At 40.5% G+C, this 21,085-nt stretch overlaps 1 protein-coding gene across 13 annotated transcripts in view; it reads right to left on the bottom strand.

Moving 5' to 3' along the window:
* UNKL (unk like zinc finger) overlaps positions 1-21,085 on the bottom strand; it is a 51,985-nt gene that overhangs the window by 2,833 nt on the left and 28,067 nt on the right. For 8 of the 13 annotated variants that reach the window (XM_072023945.1, XM_072023937.1, XM_072023936.1 and 5 more), the window contains 6 exons: positions 20,775-20,837; positions 17,016-17,181; positions 4,997-5,227; positions 4,457-4,659; positions 3,388-3,642; positions 1,052-1,203 (listed from right to left, as the gene is read on the bottom strand). In XM_072023945.1, the coding sequence (XP_071880046.1) occupies positions 1,052-1,203; positions 3,388-3,642; positions 4,457-4,659; positions 4,997-5,227; positions 17,016-17,181; positions 20,775-20,837 (1,070 nt within the window). The other 5 variants (XM_072023939.1, XM_072023944.1, XM_072023948.1 and 2 more) reach the window with 3 other exon arrangements.

Genomic DNA, 21,085 nt, shown 5'->3' with positions numbered 1-21,085 from the left:
TATGCAATAGAAATTATTTGCAAAATTCTCTTTTTATGTCTTCTGTTATTTTATACGACATTTGGCATAGGCACTTTATAAAAGTTATTGTGTGTTTCATACGGGTTCCCATTAAGTACCACACAAGTTAGGTAATATACAAAAAATTTAAGACTACAAACATCTAAACAAAGAGAGAAATGCAAACGCACAGTTGTTTACTAAAACTGATCTGTCTCACAAAATGTAAAACATGCCCTTGAATATGAAAGCACATGTGCCTCACTGTTTTTCTTTCCACTGGTACATTTATAAATACTGTAGTATGCAATTAACTTATAAATTGTAAAAAATCTAGGTAAGATCTCACTTCTATTTAATCATATTATGATTTAACAGTAAAACCATCTGAAATATTTAAAATTCACAGTACACATATATAAACCATCATATTATTGTGTATTAAAAATAAACTTAAGACCTAGAAAGCAGCTTGAAGCAATTTACAACATATCCTCTAACAAAAAAAATAAAAATAAAAAGTGCATTTATATTATTCATATAATTTTTCAAACAAACAAGTAAACATACTGTTAGACCAATTCCAAAATACTGGCTCTGGCATACCATACACAACAGACATGGCAAAGGTACCATTTGTACTGTTTAGTGTGTAGCTACTGTATCTATGTATCTATCTTCTGATAAGGAAAATAATAGGTATAAATACTTTCATTCATGCATTATGGTAAAATTTATACAAAGTGATTACGGTGCAAATGAAGCTAGGTAGACTGTGCACTAAGAATGTAAGTGGATGGGAAAAGATTGGGATGGAACTGGGCAGGAACGAAAGAATCTTAAGACTTATAAAAAAATCATTGAATGGCTGAAACTGATATGTAAAGGTGAGCAAGCAAAGCAACTAAGTTTCTTACAACAAAATCAAAATCTACCTAGCACTATTAAGTTGATTAATTATCAGTGATTTATATAATTCCTATACAAAATACAAAAACATAAAATAGTTTTAATTCATAAACATGATATAAGTACCATGCCTCTATGTTACCGTGGATTTTTTGATTTCTTGCAACAGGGACATTCTTCTTGTCTAGCTGCACAGTGGTCACAAAGTATGTAATGTTGACATGGATTCAGGATAATGCTACGATCACCTTCTCGACATAATATACACTTCTTTGACTGAAGCTGAAAAATCACCTGTAAGATGGTTACTGCACTCAGTGAAAATGAATCCAAACTATAGAGTCACATTCTAGCAATTTGATGCTTAGCTGTCCCGGATAAACTTCTGTTGTAGCAACACAAAGGACAATGTTTTTGTATGATGAATAGCTGAGTTGCAGGTCATGAGTACTGCATGCATGCACAACATTTAGAGTAGCAGCTAGAAGAATACATGTGCATTTAGAATGGAAGACATCTAGGTTAGCACCTCTGGACTGCATGACTGAGATGAGTGATAAAAACAAAAAAGAAAAAAAAAGGAAAAAAAAAAGGAGAGAAGAAGTATCCTTTTTCATTATCATGTAGTTCCCTATTTTGACATTTTAAACCACTACTACATTTTCTTAGTCTGTGAAAAATGTTTGTCTGAAGACAAAATGGAATTCACAAATGTAATACACTTTGAATAAAGTTACTGATACTGACTTTGGGGAAGGGAGGATGTTACAACTACAAATAAATGTCTCCATGTAGTAAACCATATGAACCTTATAAGGAACAGGAAGCATTTAAAGGCATCTACAAGGCACGTTCATTTCTTGAAAGAGAGACGCTCAGATTAAGAGAAGTATCCAGAACACTAACACTGTGTAAGACAGCAACTTTCTCCTGGAAGGAAGAGCTAGGTGAGAAGAGACCACAGTGGTAAAAGAAAGAGAGACTGAGGAACAGTAAAGGCTGGTAATGGTTCTAATCACTCCAGCCTGGCTGAGATGATTTCCATTCCAGGATCTAATGACTTTGTTCAGATAAAGAGATTCCAGGATTCTTTTGCTCCTATTTAAAATCCCTAAGGAGAAAAACAATAGCGGTCTTTAATCCAAACATACTTGGTAATAGGAACCTGGTAAATATCAAGTCTCATCTACTTGCTTTCTTGCCAAAGACTTAAGTTATGCTTTAATGTCTTCAAAGAAAGCCTAGCTTTTTTTCAAGGCTCCAGTTCATGCCGATATAGATGGCATCATACAGGAGGTGCACTAAGACAGGGAAGACACTGCTGTACTCAAACAGGTAAACAGGTACTGGGGTATGGCAGACTGTTTCAGTAGTGAAAGGATTTTTTTTAATTTTTTTTTGTCTGGACAGTCCTGTCACAATCCAAACAAAATAGCAAGAATTGCCATTATGTATGGCGTTACTATCCTTTGAGACTGCAGAGGAAAAAGCAATGGGGAACCAAGCTGCGTCCAGGACGGTCTTAAGTAGGAATGAGGCTTTTTGTGCCTGGAGCAGTCCATGGTCATTATTATCTTCCTTGATTATGGTCAGAGGACTGGCATCAGACTCCCAAGCTTTGACAGCCCTGAGAAATGCTGTCCATATGACAACAAAAGAACATCCTACATTTTGGTAGAACTTATATTTGGATTTGAGAGAAGATGGAATACAGCATTATGCCACTATGGTGACTAAGGGACTGAAAGAAGAGCGGACATCTTATCAGTGTGCATAAATACTTTGTGCCAGGAGGTAAAGAAAACAGCCTCTTCTTGGTGGTATCCTATGAAAGAAGAGCATTGTTCCACTAGGCACTAAGTAAAAGTACAGAAAATTCCACTTTTACAGTGAGGGTGGTCAAACAGTGGAAAAGGTTGCCTACAGAGGTTGAGGTGTCTCCATCCTTGGAGATATTCAAAACGCTTCCAGGAACAGCCACGAGCAACCTGCTCACGTTTTCCCTGATTTGAGTGGGGCATTAGACGAGATGATCTCCAGAGGTCCTTTCTAATGTCAGTGATTCTATGCTCCAAGTCTATACTAGTCTCTGACTATGCAAGCTCTTACTGGTAAACCTCACGATCCACCTTCTAAACAAGTGAATAGCGTGTAACTGTTTTCATTTATTTCGGGCAACTCTTTTTATTTATTTAGGTACTGGGAGGAAAACCACTGTTTAGATCTTTTATTATTTTTTTTAAATTATCCTTAGAGTTCTTGTGAAACTCTCGTCATTTATCTGACAGCTGATCTAAAAATTAGAAGAACCCGTTAGGCTGAGAAATTTTAACCATTGTGTAATCCAGAAAAGGAAGACTTGACACTGAGACCAGTGATGCTCTCTGAAATGAAACCTGGCATATGCATCTCATTGAGGGTGACTGAGCTGTCAGTTTCAGTTAAGCAAATGTAGTTACACAGATGAAGAGAACTTACCTCATCTACTGTCCCTAAATCTAAGTGCAGCTGACTTTGTAAGGAACGAAGCATTGGCAAGGGTATCTTTTCTATGTCTCCAGAGTTTTTTATGTAAGGTAATGTAGTAGATAGGCAGGCAGCTAACTGCACCTTCAGCTTTTTTAATTTATTTTCCACTTCCTCCTTCTTCTGAAGAGCGAGTTGCTTGTCAGCAGCTGCAACATCAGCACGTTCTTTTGCTTCTTGAGCCTCTTTTTGCCACGCATCACATGCCTGGGAGAAAACATTTTCCAGAATATAAAAAAATATATTTGTAAAATTATAAATGAAAGAGCAAATTCAAAAGCCTTCAAAGATGAAAGCAATCTCTAATTTTAGATATAAGGATGCTATCACAGTTGATTTAATGCTTTTCCCTACTTATTCTACTGTCTAATTAACAATTCTTCTTGTTTTGCCTTAACCTAATTTTTAGATATGTCACTGTTACTTGTCTGTAAACACCTAGAAGTGCTTTTGGAGCTCTATAAATGAACACATATTCATAATCTAATGTCAGGAGACATCAAAAACTTTCAAAATGTACTAGAGCTACTTTGCTACTCCATGTCACAGAGAGAATGATATGAGGGGAGGAAAAGGACTACAGAAAATGCACTAGACTGGCAGTTATCATCAGCCTCGGTTTGACTGCTGAGATGGCTGTGTATCATCTAGGCTCATTATACAGCCATAGTTGCTGGCAAATCTTTTTTGTGTGTGTTCTTACCAACTGAAAGAGATACAGGAGGGAAAGCATGCCTTTAGTTACCTAACATTGAGATACATTGCTGTTCAGCACTATCCTGAGGCTGTGTTAAGTGTCACGGTCTAGAGAGGCAGACTGACTTTTAAAAAGGTCTGTTTTCTTTATGCCGCCAGCTTATTTGGAAGATGGAAGAAACAGCATTTGCAGTCTATTCATTTCACAGCATGTAATGAAACTCTGTGTCCAAGAATAATAAAATATGCAAGAGGGGAAAACAGGAGGTACATGTTTGTTAATAAAAATATAGAAAAAAATTAGTACTACCATGAAGTAGTGTACCTGTTTTACTTGTTGCCAAGATTCTTCCCATTGTTTTAGTTTTCTCTTGGCATCATCAAGTTCCTGTCTAACTCGAGTTAGTTCGTTCCCACTTGTGTTTGAACTTATTGAGAGAGTAGTGCCAATGCTTAATACTGGGGACGGACTAGGAGAGAAACTCCCAGCCACAAAGTCCCAAATGCTCCCTGTAACACCATTTAAACCTGTAAAACAAAACCACAAAAAAAAAGTCTATACACTCTGCTGCAAAATTTTTCACATTCAGACTAAGTAAATGCACCATGCATACAAAATTTATACTTTTATCTGCAAGACTCATTATTTTATTATCTTCAGACATGTACAGTCTGGAAAATGTTTCTTTTTTTCCCCTTCTTTAGGAAGGAACGTTAGCTCCTTGAACTTTCTCCCATATACCACATTAGCTAGGCTTTGTCTTCCAGATTAATTCACAGGAAACACGCAAAGCCTTGAACTGAGCCTTTCTGACCTGCCATTGATTCCTCTCTTAAAATATGCAAAGTGCAGCCTTCAACTTACCTAAAGAGTTGTGAGAAGAGGCTGAGGTGCCCAACATACTGTGTTCTGACTTCAAGGGTTGGGGCTGCTGTTGGTGGGGAACCATAGTGGATGAAACAAAAGACTGAGACAGCGATTGTGAAAGAGAACTGAGTGGAGAGGTTGAAAGGGATGATGATGAGTGTAAAGATGAGGAACGAACAAGAGAACCTGGAATACTGACAGGTGCTGAACTTCCCAGTAATCTTTGACCTATGCATGCACAAAAAAAAAAAAAGTTCCAAAGCAAGACACATCTCTGTAAATATTCTTCTGAAAAATGTATAATTTCAAATTAAATTGTATATTCTTGTATATTCCAATACCTGCCATTAAAAAAATAAAACATTATTTATCTGCTATTGCAAAAATATTTTTTAAACTGAACACTTAGAATTAGGTTTCCAAGCACCTGAAAACAGAACGTGTAGCTTTACATAGCATTGGCATCATCTGCAGCTCCAGAGAAAGAGAAAACATTTTTCAGATCGGGTTATTTGACTCAGTCATATTTACAGCCAACTGACAGAAGTGGTAAAACTGAATGGAACTTGAAGAGTAAGAAAAATTTTTTTTTCTATTTCAATATCTAAACTGGAGTTGAGAAAGTAAGACTATATACCTTGAAAATTTTAAACCGCGTAATAACCAGAAATAGCTCGATTCCTTTCTTCTACATAGTTTTGCTTTTGGTTCAGTAGATTTTGAATGTCAAATGTACTTAACTGTACAAAAAACGATTTTGAAATGAAGTTTAAATAATAATTTAGTCAAACAGTTGTGTTGTCAATAATTTTCCAAAATAATAATAATAAAAATCATTATTGTTATTATTTTTTAAAAGTATGTTAAGTTATACAACTACTTCAATGAACATGAACAGATGCACTGGATTTTCCTGTCAAGAAACAATTCAATATTTACTCTAAAGATTTTAGTCCTCAATAGTTTCGAATGTCCAATAAAAATTACATCATCTTTTCTTTAAAGAAAATAAAGCAGTCAAATGAATTGTACTTGAAGCATGAGTCACGATTCTATTTTTCTGTTTTTGCTTAAAACTGGTGAATTCATGTCATCAGAGAAAACGTCATTCCTTTAAGAAGTATTTCAAAAAAAATGAAGAGAGGGATGTTCATTATAAGCTGTGCTGCCACGATGTCTTCCAAAATGTATCTTGAAATACTCAACATGTGTTATCAAAATCAGCCTCGTGGCCAACTATATAAGGAAGATACAGGACAGACATAAATATAACCACAGATGCACATAACATATCAGACAATACACCTACACCACTATTTGCAAGATAAGTATGGAAGCAACAAAGTAAAGGAATTTAGTTTAAAAATATGACACAGGAAGATTTCTCTTAAACATTAAGAGCCAAAGTAAAGACCCCAAGCAAATGCTGTATGGAATGGTAACAGAGACTTTTCTTTTCTAGCACTTAAAGTATTCTTCAAACCCAGTTGAATTTTGGCAAATACGATCTGCCTGAGCGTAGCAAGGTTTTGGCAGCTGTTGGGAAGCTGCTGAGGTGGCCTCTGTGAGAACAGGCCAGGGGCTGCCCTGTGCTGGACACAGCCAGTTCCAGCCATCTCTATATCAGACCTGCTACAGGACACAGCTGAGCCCATCAATGAAACTGACTATGCCTCTGGGAAAATGTAATTCAGACAGTGCAAACAGCTGCAATGCATTGAGGACTGAGGAAAGAAAGGTGTGAGAAACAACCCTGTGAACCAACACACCAGGGTCAAAGAAGAAAGACTGGGAGGATGTGCTCCAGCTACCAGGGCAGGGATTTCCCTGCAACCCACAGAAGTTTTGGAAGGCACCATAGTGGAGCGAGTAAGAGGCGATGTAAGAGTCCATGGTGCAAGCAGGAATTTCCCTTCAGCCCATGGACAGAATGATGGTGAAGCTAGTGGTCGTTCCCTGAAGGAACTGCAGACTCATGGAGAGGACCCTACACTGGAGCAGGGACAAGCGTAAGGAGGAAGGAGCGGCAGAAAACTGTTATGAACTGATTGCAACACCCCACTCCTCATCCCTCTGTGCTTACCAGCGCTAGAGAGGAAGGGGGAAGGGGGACAAGGTAGAAAAGCTGGGAATGAAGTTGAACCTGAGATAAAGGGCGTGGTGGTGTTTTAGGTTTTGTCTTTGTTTCTCACCATCCAATTCCATTTTATTTGGCAACAAATTTAATTCATTTTCCTCAAGTCAAGTTTGTTTTGCCCATGACAGCAATTGGTAAGCAGTCTCCCTGCTTTTGTCTTGACACACAAGCTTTTTTCACCTTATTTTCTCCCCCTGTCTGGAGCTCCTGATAATACATAAAGGGAATTTACTGAACTAGAAATAGGATCCATGGAACAGAGCTCAGCTAAATGGTTCATAACAAAATACCCAGTAAGAAATAAGGTTCACATACTACAAAATCATGCTCACGACAAAGATACCTGAGAATGTGGATGAGATCCCCTGGAATACTGTCTTTAGAGATAGAGGAACTGTTAAGAGCTGGTAACTCTTGAAGGACACTTTTCTTAGAGCAAAAGAGGTCTTCATTCAAAAAAATCAAAATTCTCTCAATCATACAAACAGACGCTTAAAAATCCAGTTATTAGCACTATCATTATATTTAAAGAGCAAAACAAACTCTTTTGTTCAAGCTCTTGCAATTCCCTACATCACCCAGATGTTATGAAAATTTGAAAAGTTATTTGCAGTGCCTGGGTCAGTATGTTATAACGCAACTATGAAAGGCAGGAACAAAACACATTGCAAGGCTGACATAAATCGTACTGCTTAATTAGTAGATCAAATCTAAGCCTGCACCATTACTAGACTACTAACCTGTCACGTTCTCCTCATGTGAGTCAGGCCTTAACTCATTCTGCCACACTGGTCCTCCCCTACCATAAAAGAGGCTGACTTTTTATTACTATTTATCTTCTAGACTTTAAAGCTTCTGACACTTTGTGTCTCTCTCATATTCCAACTCACACCGAGGAAAGTCAGTGGAGTGCAGGGAGTGAATACAGAAAGCATTTAAGATCACAACATATATGGGAGGCAAAGGAAGAGACACAGATTTTCCTTAAATGGCAAGGCTCTCAGACAGGCAAAATCTCCATGCTTGAGTATCCAACAGAAATCAAAGCAAGTAACCAAAACATTCCCAGAACCTAAAACAGACAACAAAGTGAAGTATCAGGCTGGCAAACAGACCCTTGTGTTAAGGTCTCACCTTCTTTCTATTACCACTTGAATGGTTTTCCTTTCACTACTGCCCCTCCCCTATTTATTCCTCTCCAAATCTTTCTGCTTTGATACTCTGCATGTCTAATCTCTCCAATTTCTCCTATCTCTTTGAAAATATTTTCATTTAATCATTTTTTAAATTTTTCAGTACTTCACACAAAGTGAAGCTTTTATGTTCTCAACTTATGCTTCTTTCTTTTTTTTTTTTTTATATCAGAACAAAACCAGGCTATTTACCCAATCTCCCTGGAATCTGACAGGAGTAGGTAACAGCAACACACCTTCTTCCACTCCATCTTCGTTCAGTGTTCAACATACCACCCAAGCCTCAATATTAAATGCTTGTTTTATCTGATTGGCATACTTATTCTCGATTCCCCTGACTCCTTCTTTTCCCCAGCTCTTGAGGACTATTGAGCACAGAAGGCTTGCAGCTCCCCATGAAATCAAGATGAAGGACCACAGAAAAGGCTTCAGAGCCCACTGACAAAGTCTGACAAAGTGTTTTCAGTTCTTGCTAATGCAACTCTTTCCCGCATCTCCCCTAACCCTTCATCCCCTTTTATCCCCTTTTCCCATTCTCGCCTAGCCCTTTCGCTTGCTGCAGCTCCTTTTTTACTTTTTTTTTTTTTTTTTAAGAATTCTTCAGTGCGCCAATTCCTACAAGAACACTATGTATTTCTTCTCTGTTTTACAATAATGTTTTATTTTTCTGCTCTACTCAGATTTCTTTCTTTTCACTTCACTTTCTTTTCAATGCCATCTTGTATATACACAAAGTAGAACTCTGGAAAAAGAACTTACATATACGAAATTCCTTTGAGAAAAAAATACAAGACCTACACATTCACAGTAAAGTACATTAACTTATACTTAAATGAGATGTGTATGTTATGACTCATATTCAGTTAACAAAAATAGCATCCTGAAAACCATTTCATAAAAACAGGTGCTGTGGACAGCAGAGGCATATTCTGTCTCAGAAGAATCAAGAATCTCTCAATGTCAATAATAGAATGACAGTGGGACATGGGAAACAGAGCATACAACTGCTTAAATGATTACTTTGCAACTCTCGTTCTGTACATCACAATTAAAAAAATATATTGACTTAGCACATCTAGTACAGAAAATTAGACCTTGGATCTCATAGTAATTTGTTACAGTCAACTAGCCCCTACTTATTCCAACAGCACTGTTTGTCTTGACAACAATGTGTTTTCAATCCATAGCATCTCTGAAAATATTAATCATAAGCCGACAAAATTATATTACTTGCATAGAATGCAAACTAAAATTCATCTCCTTCTAACTTTGACATCTAAAAATAATTTTAAAATTATTTTATGTTCTAACACCCAGATCATAAAACAAATCTTTTAGGAAAGTAAGCTATATACTTGTGAGACTGCAGAAAAAGATCTGTGATTTTATATTCTATATACATTTCTTTCATAAAAACATTAGAAGAGCAAACGCCTAACTTACCATTGCTAAGTGCTGACTCACTGTCTGCAGGCTCCTGGTCTCTGGTACACATTGATTTAAACACAGAAACCTTCAAGTATACCAGCTAATCACAGCAACTCCCTGGTCATGTGACTTACACCACATGATGTGAAAAAACAGTGTCTTTCGAATCACAAAACATTCCCTGTCATAGCCTACTGAATAAAACATATTTACTGTAAAAGTGCTCTGTGTTTCAACAAGTTTGTGCATTAACGCTAACTAAAGGAGCCCAGCTGATATGCTGGCTGGCCGGACTGCCACTTGAAAGAATCACACAAGGCTGTCTAAAAGGACTGCTGGAAACATCATGAAGTACAACAAAGGCAAATAGAAGAATGCTGCACCTGGGATAGAATTACCCCTTGCAACAGTACAGGCTGGGGGCCAAATGACCAGAATGCAGCTTTGCAGAAAAAAAATCTAGGAATCCTAATGAATTCAGTATGCACTGTGGACAGTAAAAGCTAACTGCATATTGGCTTGCATTAGTAGAAGTGTAGGCAGAAGGTTGAGGGAAGCAACTATTCCCAAGCACCTGTGAGACCATAGCAGGGGTACCACAATTAGTGCAAGAAAGACACTGACAAACTGGAGTGTGTCCAGTTCCTTGCCACCTGGATGGCTAGGGTACTGAAGCATATAATATACAAGGACAACCTAAGAGATACAGGTTTGTTCTGTTCAAGAAAGAGAAAGCTAAAGGAAAAACTAATTAGCACCTTCAACTACCTAATGTTCATGGAGCCATATGCTTCTTGGAGGTTCACAGCAAAATAATAGTGGGTTAACTGAAGGACGTAACTCCTTCAAAAAATGCTCTAGAAGGCTGGGAAGAAGGTGAAAATATCCTGACACTCCTTTCTGCTATCAGTGATATGTTTCTCTCAGAGTGAACACTGCTGGCTCAAGAGCCATTTATACCCTTCTGTACTACATGACTGAGAGAAGTTTTTGAGCCATACCAACTACATTTTCAGTAAAGGCAAGTCTTGATACAAGCACAGTTTTGTAGATCAAATACGCACATCATCCCCAAACTCTCAAAGTTTGTATTCTTGAAAGATTCATTTGATTTGTCAATACATTTGTGATTTCAAACAGGAGAACCACCAACAGCAGCATGAGATAGTTGATACGTGTTCAAAGACTAACAAATTTCTTGACAGAAGGAGATGAACATGCAATACACATTGTTCAGCCTGCAGTGATATGATGTCAGAAAAAGTACATAGCACTTCATCAGGCCAAACTACATAACTACAAACTACATAATGTACACGATGTGTACCTTTTGTTTTGGAGAACACGTAAGTCCTGGAATTTCAAGTTGCTAGTGTTCTGTGCTGCCATAAGGCAGATACTTAAAGAAGTGTTAGGCTGATACAACAGTACCTGGAGTACTGTGTCCAGCTCTGGGCTGCCCAGTACATGGAGAGATATGGAGTTACTGAAGATATTCATCCTTTGAGATACTCAGAAGGCATATGAACACGGCCCTGGGCAACTTGCTCTAGGCGGCCTTGCTTGAGCATGGGGGCTGGACCAGATGACCTCCAGAGGTCCCTTCCTATCTCAACCATTCTGTGATTCTGTGAAGTTTTGCCAGCAGCATCAGAAATGGAAATAATGAATCACAGAATCACAGAATGACTCAGGTTGGAGAGGACCTTAAAGATCATCTAGTTCCAATCCCCCTGTCATAGGCAGGGATGCCACCCACTAGATCAGGTTGCTCAGGGACTCATCTAACCTGTTCTTAAACACCTTCAGGGATGGAGCATTCACATCTCTGGGCAACCTGTTCCAGTGTCTCACTGCCTTCTGAGTAAAGGATTTCCTCCTAACATCTAATCTTTATCTCCCCTCCTTTAGTTTATTGCCTTGTCATTATCTGATTGAGCAAAGAATTGCTCTCCATCTTTTTCATAAGTCCCCATTAAGTACTGAAAAGCTGCAATGAGTACAGTAATATAATGAATGTAATAAAGATTACATTCTACCTGATGAATCTCCAGCAAAGCACCTGTGGTCTTTAGGGGATGAGAACAGATAGATTCTGAGTAATTCTCACTGTATTTCACACTGTGTCAGTAGATATTTTCTAAGCTCATCAACATCCAGCTATGGTTAGGCCACTATCTTCCTTCTTTAGAATAAAAATATCTCTCTATACATACCGTTGAAAACAGATATTCTCCCACCACGTGTCAAGTTCTGTTATTTTTGGAGTGATAACGTACTTATGTCTAAACACTTGAGTATACCTAATTATCTCCATTCTCTGGTGACAATGAACAGAACAGGATAACGTGATACAATTGCCTAACACCGACTGCATGAAGGTACTGTTGAAGTTCTTCCCTCTGCTATTACGAACTTGGATAGAAAATCAGTGTCTATTACTCAAATATTTTATACCCTTTTACCATTTTCCACATAAAAAGCCATGAGACCATAAAAACCTAGCTGGTTGCAAACAAGGGAAAGGCTCTGGGTTAAGGACACAGATTTTGGAATTGAGTATTTCCTGAACCTGTCCTGGGTACCCAGAAATCAAGGGCTGTTGTTTGCAGAACTGGAAATTTAAGATGTCTTCTTTCTTTCTCTCTTCCCTGTACCCATTCTAAAATTGAGCCTACAGTCCCCCTTGTCACCCATCCCCCACTGACATGATACATTTAACTGACATGCATTTCTGTCTGGTGATCTTCTGAAACTTGGAACAGTCCAGAAGGTTCACTGATTCAGCCTCAAGCACAGAGACAGCATGCTCTGTGTGCAAAGTTAGCTTGCGCTCTCCTAATAGGAGCTCAATGTTGCTGGTATGTTTTGACTGGTAATGGGTCTGAGCCTTCACATCCCACTGCCCTTCTGTGACGCCTGCACTGTTCTGCCACACAGCTGGAGGTGTCACAGTGCAAACTGTTGCCACTCATAATAGGCGTCCCTCCAACCCTGATAGAGTAGCACTATTAAACACCAGACAGACAGGCTGTCAGCAAAGTATTGTGGTTTTATTTTTTTTTTAATTTGTTGGGAACAGAAGTGCAGAGGTACTAATAGGCCAACTCCTGTTCTTACCCCTGTCATCAGAGTGGTTCCAAAAAGTGTTTATCAATATTCAGGTCCCTGCTCGACATGGCAGGCGATGCCCTCCCCTTCCGGCCCCACCTTCCCAGGTGCCCTTACAGAACAGGTTTGAGGCCCTGGAGACTGAGAGACCAGCAACTGAGGAAGGGATAGAAAGTGTACCCAGGAGGATGCCTAGGGCGAGGAGGTCGACTCCACGCATCAGGACTGCCTCCACCAAGAAAGACAGGAGGGTGATTGTTGTGGGAGACTCTGTCCTTAGGGGAACAGAGGGCCCTATTTGTCGGCCTGACCCTACCCATAGGGAAGTCTGCTGCCTCCCTGGGGCCAGGGTCAGGGACATTGCCAAGAAAGTCAAGCGCCTGGTACAGCCCACTGACTACTACCCGCTACTGGTCTTTCAGGCTGGTAGCGATGAAGTAGCAAAGAGAAGTCCGGAGGCGATCAAAAGAGACTTTAGGGATTTGGGGTGACAACTTAGAGGTTCAGGCGCGCAGGTTGTGTTTGCCTCTGTCCTTCCGATAGGGGGGATCGAAGCTGAAAGGTGTGCTGTTTGCATAAACTCGTGTCTTCGAGACTGGTGTGACCGGCAGAACTTTGGGTTCTTTGACCACGGGAAGGTCTATGCTACGCCGGGCCTGATGGCACCGGATGGGATGGGCCTCTCTCGGAGAGGGGTAAGGATCTTTGGTCAGGAGTTGGCAGGGCTGATAGATAGGGCTTTAAACTAGAGTCGAAGGGGGAAGGGGCTAAAACCAGGCACGCCGGTGAAGACATAAGTACGCTAGAATCAGAGGGGCTGTGTGCCAGTGAGGTCCTTCGGTTAGATCCACAAGGTGCTGAGTGTAAGGAGACGCACCTGAAATGCTTCTACACGAACGCACGCAGTATGAGGAATAAAATGGATGAGCTAGAAGTCCTGGCCCAGTCCCGCAACTACGACATCATCGGCATAAGCGAAACCTGGTGGGATGAGTCCTGTGACTGGGGTGTTGCGATAGATGGTTACAGGCTCTTCAGGAGGGACAGGCAGGGTAGGCGAGGTGGTGGGGTGGCGATGTATGTGAAGCAGGGGCTGGACTGTGTGGAACTCCAGGTCGGAGATGGCAAAATTGAGAGCCTCTGGGTAAGGATCAAGGGACGAACGAATAAAGGGGATCTCGTTGTGGGAGTCTATTACAGACCGCCTGGCCAGGACGATAGCGCCGATAACTTATTCTTTACAGAACTAAGAGAGGCCTCGAGATTAACTCCCCTTGTCCTTATGGGGGACAACTTGCCAGACGTTAACTGGGAGTGCCACACGGCTGACACGAGCAAGTCCAGGAGGTTCATGAAGCACCTAGATGATAACTTCTTGGTGCAGGTGCTAACGGAGCCAACTAGGAAAGGCGCCCTCCTTGACCTGTTGCTGGAAAACAGAGAGGGTCTGGTGGGAGATGTGGTGATTGGTGGCCGCCTCGGTCATAGCGACCATGAAGTGGTTGAGTTCAAAATTTACGATGACAGAAGGAAAAGTGCCACCAAAACCTCATCCCTAGATATGGGGAAGGCGGACTTCAGGCTGCTCGGGGAACTAGTCAGCAAGGTCCCCTGGGAAGCTGTTCTTGAAGGCCTTGATGTCCACCAGTGCTGGTCACTCTTTAAGCGATGCCTCCTAGAAGCACAAGAACAGGCAATTCCTAAATACCGCAAGTCAGGCAGGCGCGGCAGGAGGCCGGCGTGGCTGACCAGGAACATTCTTATGGAGATTAGGCAGAAACAGAGAGTGTTTCGCTACTGGAAGGAGGGCCGGGTGACATGGAAAGAATACAGGGATGCTGTTCGTGTTTGTAGGAAGAAAATTCGTGTGGCTAAAGCACACCTAGAGTTGAAGCTGGCTGTGTCTGTGAGAGAAAATAAAAAGGGTTTTTTTAGATATGTGAATGGAAAAAGGAGAACTAAAGAATACATAGGGCCGCTCCTTGATAGGGAAGGTCTTCTCACAGACGATGACATAGGCAAAGCAGAGACGCTTAACACCTTCTTTGCCTCTGTCTTCAATGCCGATGATGGGCTTTGGGACCCAGGGTGCCCTGAGCTGGAGGACCGGGACGGTGGGGATGACAAACTCCCAACCGACCCTGAACGTGTGCGGGATTTGCTACTCCACCTGGATCCCTACAAGTCCATGGGTCCGGATGGGATTCATCCCCGGGTGCTGAAAGAGCTGGCGGACGTCATCGCGGAACCTCTCTCAATTATTTTTCAACGATCCTGGGAGTCTGGAGAGGTCCCGGTAGACTGGAAGCTGGCAAATGTTGTGCCGATTTTCAAGAAGGGTCAGAAAGAAGACCCTAGCAATTACAGGCCTGTCAGTCTCACGTCAGTGCCTGGTAAAATCATGGAGAAGATGGTTCTCGAACGTATTGAGGCGCACCTGGGGGACAAAGCAGTCATTGGTCCCAGCCAGCATGGGTTTGTGAAGGGTAGGTCCTGCCTAACTAACCTGATTTCCTTTTATGATAAGATCACCCGTATGGTGGACCAAGGGAAACCAGCTGATGTGATTTTTTTGGACTTCAGCAAGGCTTTTGACACGGTTTCCCATAGGATCCTACTGGACAAAATGTCCACCATACAGCTAAATAAAAACATCATACGATGGGTGAGCAATTGGCTAACGGGCAGGGCCCAAAGGGTTATGGTGAATGGCGCTGCGTCAGGCTGGCGGGCGGTCACTAGTGGGGTCCCTCAAGGCTCCATTTTAGGGCCGGTACTTTTCAATATTTTTATAAACGATCTGGATGTAGGAATAGAAGGTATTTTGAGCAAGTTTGCCGATGACACCAAACTTGGAGGAGCTGTGGACTCGAATGAGGGTGGAAAGGCCTTGCAGAGGGATCTGGATAGGTTGGAGAGCTGGGCGATCGCTAACCGCATGAAGTTCAATAAGAGCAAGTGCCGGGTCCTGCACCTGGGACGGGGAAACCTTGGCTGCACGTACAGACTGGGCGATGAGACGCTGGAGAGCAGCCTAGAAGAGAGGGATCTGGGGGTCGTGGTAGACAGCAAGTTCAATATGAGCCAGCAGTGTGCCCTGGCAGCCAGGAGGGCCAACCGTGTCCTGGGGTGCATCAAGCACGGCATCGCTAGTAGGTCAAGGGAGGTGATTGTCCCGCTCTACTCTGCGCTGGTGCGGCCTCACCTTGAGTACTGTGTGCAGTTCTGGGCACCACAGTATAAAAAGGACATGAAACTGTTGGAGAGTGTCCAGAGGAGGGCTACGAAGATGGTGAAAGGCCTGGAGGGGAAGACGTACGAGGAACGGCTGAGGGCACTGGGCCTGTTCAGCCTGGAGAAGAGGAGGCTGAGGGGAGACCTCATCGCAGTCTACAACTTCCTCGTAAGGGGGTGTCGAGAGGCAGGAGACCTTTTCTCCATTAACACTAGCGACAGGACCCGCGGGAACGGGGTTAAGCTGAGGCAGGGGAAGTTTAGGCTTGACATCAGGAGGAAGTTCTTCACAGAGAGAGTGGTTGCACACTGGAACAGGCTCCCCAGGGAAGTGGTCACTGCACCGAGCCTGACTGAATTTAAGAAGAGATTGGACTGTGCGCTTAGTCACATGGTCTGAACTTTTGGGTAGACCTGTGCAGTGTCAAGAGTTGGACTTGATGATCCTTAAGGGTCCCTTCCAACTCAGGATATTCTATGATTCTATGAATATGATGATAGGTGCTTTATATATATAAACATAAATAGATACATATAAATAAACAAACAAACAAATAAATAAATAAATAAAGTCAATCTCAGCAGCCCATCAACAGATGTTGAGGAGACATTACTTTTAGGAACACACTGAGTTACATTACAAAGGGTTTATGTTGGCCACTACCAATGACAAAGTTAGTTTAAATGTCCTGTTCACTCATTCCTATGCTCACATTAGAGACGTTGTGAAAAATAAAGATTTTGGGGAAAATCTTTTAAATTAACATTCAGATATTGCTTTTAATTACATATAATAAAGAATGTACAACATCACTGTCTTTACCAAAAACCTGTTCTGAACCTACATTAAAATAAGGAGAATTGAATAATGCAACAAAACACATACAATCAGAGGTTGAATGTTAAGACTTACCTGTAACTGACTCAACTGTGTTACCACCAGAATAAAATGGGAGAGCTTTGGCACTAACAGCTGAGACAGCTGGAGGAGATGAACAATCTGATCCGACACTGGAGGCCAGACTGGAAGTTATACTTGAAGCAAGTGGATTAACCACTGAAAAAACACTGAGATGGTTCTGTTAAAAACAAACAAACAAGCATATATATATATATTAGTACATATATACTTACAGAGACATATATGAAAACACATGAAATAAATAGAATGTAGTTTTAAAAGTTATTTTAGTTCTAAGAAAAAGAAATCCAGAAGAAACCTCTAAATGAATAGATTAGAATAATCTTCATTATAATTTACTGACGTGTATTTCTCTAATGTGCTTGGACATGGCTATCACGAGGGAATTCTGCTTCCAGAAAAAAAGGTTTTTAAGTAACTTCAAATAAGCTCTAGAATCATAGTTAGTCAGCTGTAGTCTGATGACCCTTTTCGAAAGGAAAATATCTACTGAGTAATTGTACAATTTCATAATACATTTGTACACATATTGTACACATATTTATTTGATCTGCATTTTTTCACATTTAATCTAAATACAGTTGGCACATAAACATCTTCAGTTTAGACAGTTGCGAAACATGACTGACCTACACACATGTACCACATAATATAACGACATGTCTCTATGCTACTTCTTTCTAGCTGAATAGTGTTGTCATAGAAATCATACCATTACATTAAAAAATGTAATAAATACAAACAAAATGTAACCATGAAGCATTCTAAACTAGCAAATAACTTCACAAAGTCTACATGGTCTTGGTGAAAGCTCTCCAGCATATGAATTCTTTTTATTGTTTTACCCACTTCCTTGAGTTTTTTGGTTAAGAAAAACAACATTTAACTGTGACTGAATCAATCCAACATCCTCTTGTTGCTTTCTATGGGATGAACCATGATTGTGTATTATCTACTGAGTACTCTCCTGATTTCTACTAATACTATGGAATTTTTCCTATTTCAAAAGTAGACATAATACAAGATTGAGACTGATAATGACCATCAAAATGAACCACGAACATAAGACAAGTATCTCTGTCCAGACTGAAAGATCAGGTTGCTACAGGAACTGTTCAGTCGTGTTTTAATTGCTAATGGAGATTCCACAAACTCTCTGGCTCTCTGTTTTGATCTCTGGCCATCCTCACTGTGTAAGACATGCACTGTATTTTACAGTATGACTTTGAAAGAATGAATGAAAAAGACAATTTCCAAGGAACTCTGCAAGATTAGCAAATACAATTACAAACAAGCAGAAATAAATATCTGTTTCAAAGGAGAGAAGATCCCTTCATCAATGCCAAACAAGTTCTCTCCACCACCTTTCCCCTCCCAACAACAGACATTTTGCTTTTCAGGTCCTGACTGAAGTATGTGATGCTAACTGCTGTCACAAAATTTTCTGGGAGGAGCAGAGCTGCTCTATAGCCTATACAAAATGGAATGGAATGTTTTTGTTCCATGCATTTGCTGCAATTTCAGCTGAAGTCCAACTTCCTTCCTTAGCTATAGTTAGGAAAAACTACTCTAACAGCCAGATTTACAGAAAAATACAAATAATCTAAATAAACTGTATACATCCTATTACAAACTATGCAACCTATGATATATAAAAGGATTTAAGGATTTCAGGCTGTTGTGGTACAGTCTTAAAAAAAAAATTACAAAACCAGAAATTTCATTAATTTTAAACCTGATATGACTGATTCTCCTTAGTGGCAACCAGTGACAGGATAAGAGGCAACAGCCATAAACTGCAGTACATAAAGTTACACTTAGACATCGAACTTCAAAACAAAAAAAAAAAAAAAAAAACACACAATTGTGGCCAAACATTGAAGCATATAGCTCTAAGAGGCTGTTAAGTCTCCCTTCCTGAAGATAAACACTACCGGACAAGGTCCTAAGCAACCTGTTCTAGCTGACCTTGCTTTGAAAAGGGGAAAGATAGACTACAGACCTCCAGAGGTCCCTTCTAAGCTCAACTATCCTATGATTCTATGATAGGCTTTTCCAAGCTTTGTTCCAACATTAAAATTTACACTGAATTAACAACAAGAGAATTTTTATATTACTGAAAAATTATCACTCAAAATACACGCCCTTTTGGCCTGTCCCATCTTAAGCTGAGGCCTTTTGGTGAGAGTGGAGTGAAGAAACCTCACATACCCACAAAAAGCTGATGGATTTTTTCAGTTAGTACTCTTTCTCCCCAGCAAAAACACCTACACCTGCTGGACTATTTACTCATTTCTGCCTAACACATTTACAAGCAGCAAGCCTCTTGTCCCACCCTGTTTCCACAGAGATGCACTTGGGCTGCTCAAAGGTTACTTTCCTTCCTCTCTTTTGACAGACCAAGACTGACACTATCTGTGACTTCCAAACTCCATGCTGGAGGATATCTAAACAGAACAGAGAGACAAAATAAACAGAAACGAGTCAGGAGAGAAAGGTTATTTAAAAAAAGACGTCAAGAATTTTATAATTACTTAGCAGAATTTCAAACATTCTGCACTAATTAAGTGCAAATTATATAGCTTTATTTATTATTATTTTTTTTTAGTAAGAAGAGAATAAAAGAACAAAAACAACCTGCAAATATTTTTAGGAACATTAGCTAATAGGAAAATTCGTGTAATTCAGGTTGGAAGGAACTGCAGCAGGGCATCTAGTCCAACCACTTGATCAGAGCTAATCTGTCTATGAAGTCAGCCCAGGTGACTAAGTGTTTTTGCTAGTCTGATCTTGAAAACCTCCAATGATGAAGAGTGTGCAAGCAAATTCTGCAAACACTGCTCAACTCTCCCAGTGCTGAAAACTTTTCCTTGTATCCAGTCTTAGCTACTTGCTCCAGCTTAGTAAGTTCTCTCTTGTCCACCCAATAGCATCACTGTGAACATGCTGGCTCTGTCTTCTTGAGCTCCCCATAGGTATTTGGAAAGCTGCTATTGGGTCCTCCTGAAGCCTTCTTTTCTCCAAGCTGAAAAAGCTCTGCTTCCTCAGCCTCTCCTCACCGGACAAGTGCTCCTGGACCCAGACCATCTTGTCAGCCCTTCACTGAACTTGCTTGCTCTAAGTAGTTTATTGATGTAATTCTAATACTTGGGGGCCAACACTGAATGTGGTATTCTAGTTGTGGTCTAAAAAGTACAAAACAGAGCAGAGTAAACCCTTCCCTGGATCTACTGCCATGCTCCTGTTAATAGAACATGGGATGATGTTTGGTCTTCTTTGCAGCCAGACAACACTGTTGGCTCACATTTAGCTTGCTGTCTACATAGACCCTCTGGCACTTTTACACAGTGCTGCTTCCCAGTTAGTTCTTGTTCTCACCTTGTACTACAAAATCACAAAATGGTTGAGGTTGGAATGGACCCTCTGGAGATCATCTGGTCCAACCCCCCTGCTCAAGCAGGGCCACTTGGAGTAGGTTGCCCAGGACTATGTCCAGACAACTTCTGAATATTTCAAAGGACAGAGACTCTACAGTCTCTCTGGGCAACCTGCTCTTGTGCTCAGTCACCCTCACAGTAAAGCAGCATTTCCTGCTATTCAGACAGAAGTTATTGTGTTCACTGCCTCTTGTCCTGTCACTAGTTGCAATTTTTCCTTAGACTATTTTACAAAGTGCCACAGAACTTTGATACTGCATTAATGCATGACCAAAAAGGGCATAATATTACAGTGTTTAGCTTCTGGCAATACCTGCTTGTTGTCTTGTTCACTTATTTTCTGCTGATTCTCAGCTGAGAAACTTCGCTGCTTTGCCTAAAACAAGAAAACTCTATATAATATATGAACTTAATGAGTCACTGCTATAAATTATCTAATTAGTTTATGAAGGGTCACTGGCATCCCTGTAACAATGCCTTAAAGAGGATGACTTTGTTTTCCTCACTGCAGTCCCATATGGAGCACTGAATTTTTATGCTCATAAAGTCAATGTACATGAAAAAGGAAAGGCAGTTGCAACTGTTCCACTTACATGCACAACTGAGCACATGCAAGTTATTTCT

Source organism: Anas platyrhynchos, chromosome 15 (assembly GCF_047663525.1).
Source record: "Anas platyrhynchos isolate ZD024472 breed Pekin duck chromosome 15, IASCAAS_PekinDuck_T2T, whole genome shotgun sequence".
NCBI lineage: Eukaryota > Metazoa > Chordata > Aves > Anseriformes > Anatidae > Anas > Anas platyrhynchos.
The sequence above is the reverse complement of the archived record's forward strand: the minus strand, read 5'-3'. Positions and strand labels throughout refer to the sequence as shown.